Genomic DNA, 6,169 nt, shown 5'->3' with positions numbered 1-6,169 from the left:
CTCCGCTCGGCCCGCGGCCGCCGCCCGCGCGCGTGCCGCGCCTCGAGCGCTCCGGGTACTCAGCGGCACGGCTGCACTTTAATCATAGTAAAGCTGGAGCTGCCTGCCTTTGTGACCACCACTTATTCTGCGATTTGATGTTTTTTTAGGTTCTGTCTGAAAACAAAAGGCCTCAGAGGAGGAAGCAAAGAGTTTTAAAGGTAACCACCGATTGCTTTGATATTTATCCCCTCCCGTTTTCAACAGTGTTTTCTTGTCCTCTAGAATAGGCAAGCCAAGGGTTAACTTTCTGGGAAGCCGTGTTTTCCAGCTCCTCGGGAGATTAGCTAATTTTAAAAGCACAGAACATTTTCTTTTTTTTTTCCCCCTCTCTCTTCAGCATGTTGTATACATATTTGAATCTTTGTGCACGAGTCTGCAGACTAAAAAGTTTGCTTTCTGTTGTATTCAAGGTTAACGTTAGTTCCTTCATGTCTAGTTTATTATTTCTAAACTGAATAGCTGATTTGTTTTTTCTTTCTATTACACAAATTTTATGGCATCTGAAATTAGGTGGAAGTTGTCAATGTTACAACATAAATCAAGTTAATGAAATTGGAAATTTCCTGCCTGAATTACTGTAGTCACGATTCCTCCCCCCCTTTTTTTCTTTAAGCTTTGCAACACCTCAAGTGAATCTGAAAAATTCAGAAACTTACAGCAATCTTTGGTTTCACAAGGCAGTGCCTTTCTTTGAGATTTTTAAGGTGACTATCTTTAATGATAACAGAATGACAAAAGATCAGTGTCTAAATCAAGTTTTTATAACAAGTTACAGTATTATTACCTTTATGGTCTATTTTAAAAAAGTATCAGGTAGTACATATATATTGCATTTTGAGTTCATCATTAGGATATTTTGAATAGAAATAAGTCATAATTTCTTTCAAAACTAAAATGTTGCAGAGTGGATGGTGCAAACTTGCTGTAAGGTAAAGCTAAAGAAAATGAGAAAAATATGACATTTAAACTCTTAGTTTGCAGAACTATTATTTTCATATCGAGCTGAATGATTTCAGATATTTTAGCATTGTTTGGGTACATTACAATCTAAAAAGTTACTCAATGTGGTAGATTTCATAAAAGTATGTCTGTAGTGTAGTTTATTTCAAAAACATTCCAGTTCTTAACAGTTTGTTTTCACCATTGCACATTACAAAACTTTGTTTAAAGGATTTATAACTTAGTCATTAGGACAAAATGAAGYTAAATGTTAAGATTAAGGAAGGAACGAGTAATAGTTTAGGGCAGAGATGAGCCTCAGGAGTGTGTCTGCCTCTCTTCTAATGTGGGAGTAGTTGTGYAAACCACCTCTTTGTGTGCTACCAGTAACTGTGGTAATACAACACTAGCTCTTTCTTTCATCAAATAAATTCATTAAAAATTAGCGTGTTTCATTGTTGTGGATGTGCTTTTTCAATATTTTCATTATTGCTGCATTTATAGCACAGCACATAAGCGCAGTTAAAGCTTTAGCGTTTSTTCATATATTTTGTGTGGTTAAGTAGATACTAGTGTGCAAAATAAGGACTTTTTTGTAAATGAGTCATTCAGTTTTGTAATGTGTGATTGGTGATGTTGAGGTGGGGTTACATATATATTTGTTTTTCCTAAGCACATATGTCATGGTGGGGGCCATGGTGTCTCCYAGTTTTTCTCTTGAGATAATTTGACTACTGTTTCTGATCTGATGACAGGGAGGATTGCTCTGTGATAGGATGTAGTCATTTTCCTTCTTGCCCATAAGCTTCTTGAACAGTTTTTGTTCRTTTGTTTTTTGGCTCTTAGATGGAAAGGGTTGCCTGGTTTTGTGTATGATGTGTTAGTCATTGGATTTCTGTTTATTTTTGTTTTGACTTTCCCTTTGAGTTGATTGTACAGTGTTTCCTCTTTGGTTTTAGATACTGTAGTTTGTGTCTTCTAGTATTTTGGNTTTTTTTTTTTTTTTTTTGTGGTGCTGAACTGTATTTGGTTTGGGTTCTTCACTTGCATTCACCAAGAAAAGGGGTCATATTCCTGAAGGAATTTCATTGAAGTGTGTGGGCTGGGATTTTGTGGTGTTTTGGAGGAAATTTGGTCATTTTAAATTTAGCTATATGTCTCTTTCAACTGGATTAAAATTATAAAAAGCCATATAATTTACTGTCTTCTTCATAAGGGCATTTCAGAAATACAACACTGATGTATTTCTAACCTTCATTCTTTTATGGGTGGGATTGGTATGTAAACTAGTACTGTAATAATTCCTGTTGAATTGCAACTCCAGCCTCTGATCAGCCGTGGTTGAGTGAATCTGACTAATAGAGTGCTGAAAAATTGCACAGCATTTCCAATTTTTTTACTGTATTGTGCCTCCAGCATTCTTATGAACTTTGATAAAGGAGGATTTGTGGAAGTCTATTCTAATATTAATATTAGGTGTAAGTAGCATTTCTTCTGTGTTTTTGTAGATGTGTATTTACATGGATAGCTATGATATATTTCAGGTTGTGCCTTTTAAGACCAACATGTTTACATGTCTTCTGTATGGTGTGGAAATGAGCAATACTGTCCAGCTCATAAAAATGAGTCGGGCAGTTAAAACCATAAGACTAAATGTGATAGGTAGTGGTACTCTGTAACTCTTGTTATTTATCACTTTCCATATTTTTATTTTACTCTTCCTCGCAGGGTTCTGTACCTTTTGTTTATTATTTATAATTTTCCATGTTTTTGTTCTTCTTTCTCATTATTGTAAGAGGAGTTGTTTAGAGCATTCTTATGCGCCATAAATACCCTATTAGGTTCTCTATGTTTATTTTAAATGAACATCTGAAATACTCATCATATCTAGCAAGGAGATGCTCATTGAAGAAAGCATCAGTGCGAGTTCATAGAAACAGGTACTGCAGAAAGAATACTTGGGAATTTAGCATGCTAACCTTGTACGCCTTCCTAAGTTAAGTGGACACCTCTTGTGCTTCATTCCTGGTAATGACACATCTATTTGAAGGGATTGATGCTTAAAATTGAATTGCCTCAATTTCAGAAGTCATGTACACTTGGCTTCATTTGCACGATAACACCATTTTCCTTTTAGCCACTTAGCAGTTTCTCTCACTCAGTTTGGGCAGTGCAGTGCCACTCTGCTTAGCAGCGAGGAAATGTTTGCAGTGGCATGGGAGTTTGTAACATGGAGCTCAGGAGGAGAAGGCGGTTGAACATGRCAACATATTGCCAGGGAAATCTACAGTGCCGTAAAGGCAATCTCCTCCAGTTGGAGATGCAACTGAAGAAGTGCAGTCCCTGGCCTCTCTGCTAAGTTCTGCAGAGCCAAGGCTACTATTTGAATGGCTGCAGATGTTTGCCGCGTTGATGGAGATTAAGATAAAGGAAGAGATTGTCYGAGATGCCCAATAATACATGCAGTCCTAAATGAGTATTGTAACTGCATGCGCATTCTTTGTTCTTTGAATGATTTATTTTGTGCATTTATGCATAAACATCGTAATGGTAATTGTGCATGCCAAGAAAGTGCAAGTGATGCCTGCTAAACTGTGTAAAATCACTTCAGTTTAAGCCAAGCCGCAAGCCAAAGATGACTTGATATCTAGACTGTTTGCTTTATTTGTAGCAAATGCATCATTATTAATAACTGGTAATAGCCATATTTCTATAAAAGTTGTGAATATGCTCTTGACTACTTAGTTTGTATCCTCTAGGCATACAAAATGTAGTATTTCTCATCAAGATCAAGTATCAAATATGAAGTCAATATGACAAACCCACTTTTAGCTCTCTTRCACTGAATTTGTGTGCTTAAAGAAATTCAAAATCTACTTTTTAAAGCCCATATATGTTCTAACAAAAGCTAGAAAATCGAATACTGATGTCTGTTACCATGCTTTGAGTGGGTATGGATTGAACTGATTTTTGAACATTTATTTCAGTTTAAGATATATGGTATGTTTTTAGTGCAAAATGTCTGCCAGRATACTTAGCTGGAAGCAATTCATTTTTATTACTTTTTTTTTAAACTTCTTTTAAAATGAGATATCTACAAGTCAATGGATGGAATTGCACTGCAGTGGAATTTTACAATTGAGGAAGACAGAATGGTGTAATATGAATAGGAAAGGATTGTTGTCCAGAGAATACCTATCTTGTGTTTCTTAAAGGGATATGAACATCTTGAAATCTATCCGTTTGAAAGTAATAATAATAAAAGTGGACTTGAGCACAGGTTGAATATGTCTGCCTGCTTCTTTTGTGCTCTATTGGTATTTTGTTTTGGTGGCTTTTTCTTTGGTGGGAAAAATTTTGCTGTTGATAGGTGAGCGGCTCAGTCAATTTTATTTTTAAAAACAAATAAGTATCTTAGTTAAAAAGCTTGGTAACATTTTTTGAAAGGAATATTCTTTTTGTTTTGTCCTATTTGAATGCTGATATTGTATCTAAGTAGTTGAGTGAGTTTGTTTTTCCCTGGATAGGCCCATGCAGCTCATTTGAAATGAGATGCCTTATTCTGGTTGCAATTACAGCCATGTTTCCTTGTGCAGTCTTCCAGCACTTATATATGAGCAACCATTTAATTTTTTTATTGCTGTTAAAACTTCTTCTATACATAGGCACTTGTCAATGGAACCCAAACTAAGAAGGCCTTTATGAAATCTTGTAATTTATTGATTATGCAACAGTAGTTTTATCATCCTTTATTTCAGTCATGCATAGAATCAAAAAAAATTGCTCCAAAGAAGAGTTGTGATAGTGCTGGATCATTTGGACAYGGGAGCAGTGGAATGTTGGGGACCCATGGATGCTTCTGTCCCAACAAAGAGATGCTGTCAGTTGAGCAGAGGATAGGGAGAAGTAGGGGGTTTTTCTTTTAACCCATTTATTGCCTAGCATGGAAACTTGAGAGTCGTACCACCCCTTAYTTGGGGGACCTTGCAGGCAGGGGTACAATGAGGCTGGAGAGTGTGTAATAAAATCAGACTGAATCTGGTGATTTTGGTGGAGTTTGGGGGTTTGCATGTGCTTTGAATCACAGGCATTTGTAAATCCTGCCCATCACTATGTGTTTTAGTGCTGTGTTGGAGCTTCCACTGTAATGGAAAACCTTTAATGGAAGAGCTTATTAAAAAAGCAGAAAATGTGTTTGTGATCAGAACTGTCTTGAAATACTAAATAAAAGTATATAGTGTGTGGGAAGGAAGGAAAATATGTCCATCTATGGATGCAGGTCAGATGCGTGAGCAGTAATTGTATTTATGTATTGTTCAGATGATCTTAATGGCATTCTATCCAAACAAAATAAACACCGAGTTCTTGCAGACATGCTCTTTTGTTGATACAATTTGTATTCATTATTACATGATTAGTTTTTATTAATTCCTTGTACTTCTATATAACATAGCTGTTAAAATACTTGAGACAGCTTTGCAAATTCCAGGGATTTTATACAATGTATAAATGAACAGGAAAATATTCATTGTTCAGTTCCTACTCCAACTAATTTCCTATTGACTTTAGTAAGAGTCTTGTCTGTGCAGAGATCAAAAGATTTAATTCCTACTAAAATGAATTTAACTGTAGGATTCCGTTTGAGGAGTAAAAGGAATCCATATATTCTTGTGAAGCACTTTTGAAGTACTGAATTTCTGAATTGTAAACAATATTGAGGAGAAAGAAAAAAAAAAAAAAGGAACAAGGAATTGTAAGGGACTAACTGGAATCACTTTTCATTAATTTACCTACAATGAGTATATAGAGTACATGTGACTGCCTTTTTCATTTAAAAGTGAAGATTTTTTTTTCAATGCTAACTTAAAATTCAGTGGTTGGTGGTAAAACGGTGAATTCCTTAATTAGTCTTTTCTTTTGGTGTTGTCTATATTGTGTTACAAGTTAATTGATGCTCTGTTGTAAAATTTGGCTCTAAAAATAACTTTTGTAAAGATTTTCCTGGACTTGTGAATAAGAGAAAGTCTCCATTTATTTAAAAATGTATAGCATTTACTTTTGTAACAGGTGACCAGTGCCTGAATTTTATAACCCAAACATTGCTGCTGTTGTGTTGCTGCAGAACAACGTTGCTGTTTGAGTACCTGAGTGACCTGTCTTCTCTAAAGAGAAAACAGAAGTTGCAGAC

At 35.6% G+C, this 6,169-nt stretch overlaps 1 protein-coding gene across 1 annotated transcript in view; it reads left to right on the top strand.

The window, feature by feature from the left end:
- The window catches only part of TET1 (tet methylcytosine dioxygenase 1), a 57,818-nt gene that overhangs the window by 16,893 nt on the left and 34,756 nt on the right, over positions 1 to 6,169 (top strand). The window contains exon 3 of the mRNA XM_026042690.1: positions 150 to 200. Within this exon, the coding sequence (XP_025898475.1) occupies positions 150 to 200 (51 nt within the window). The remainder of the gene's footprint in view (positions 1 to 149; positions 201 to 6,169) is intronic.

This window comes from Nothoprocta perdicaria, unplaced genomic scaffold (genome assembly GCF_003342845.1).
Source record: "Nothoprocta perdicaria isolate Ctin4 unplaced genomic scaffold, notPer1 scaffold_310, whole genome shotgun sequence".
NCBI lineage: Eukaryota > Metazoa > Chordata > Aves > Tinamiformes > Tinamidae > Nothoprocta > Nothoprocta perdicaria.
The sequence above is the reverse complement of the archived record's forward strand: the minus strand, read 5'-3'. Positions and strand labels throughout refer to the sequence as shown.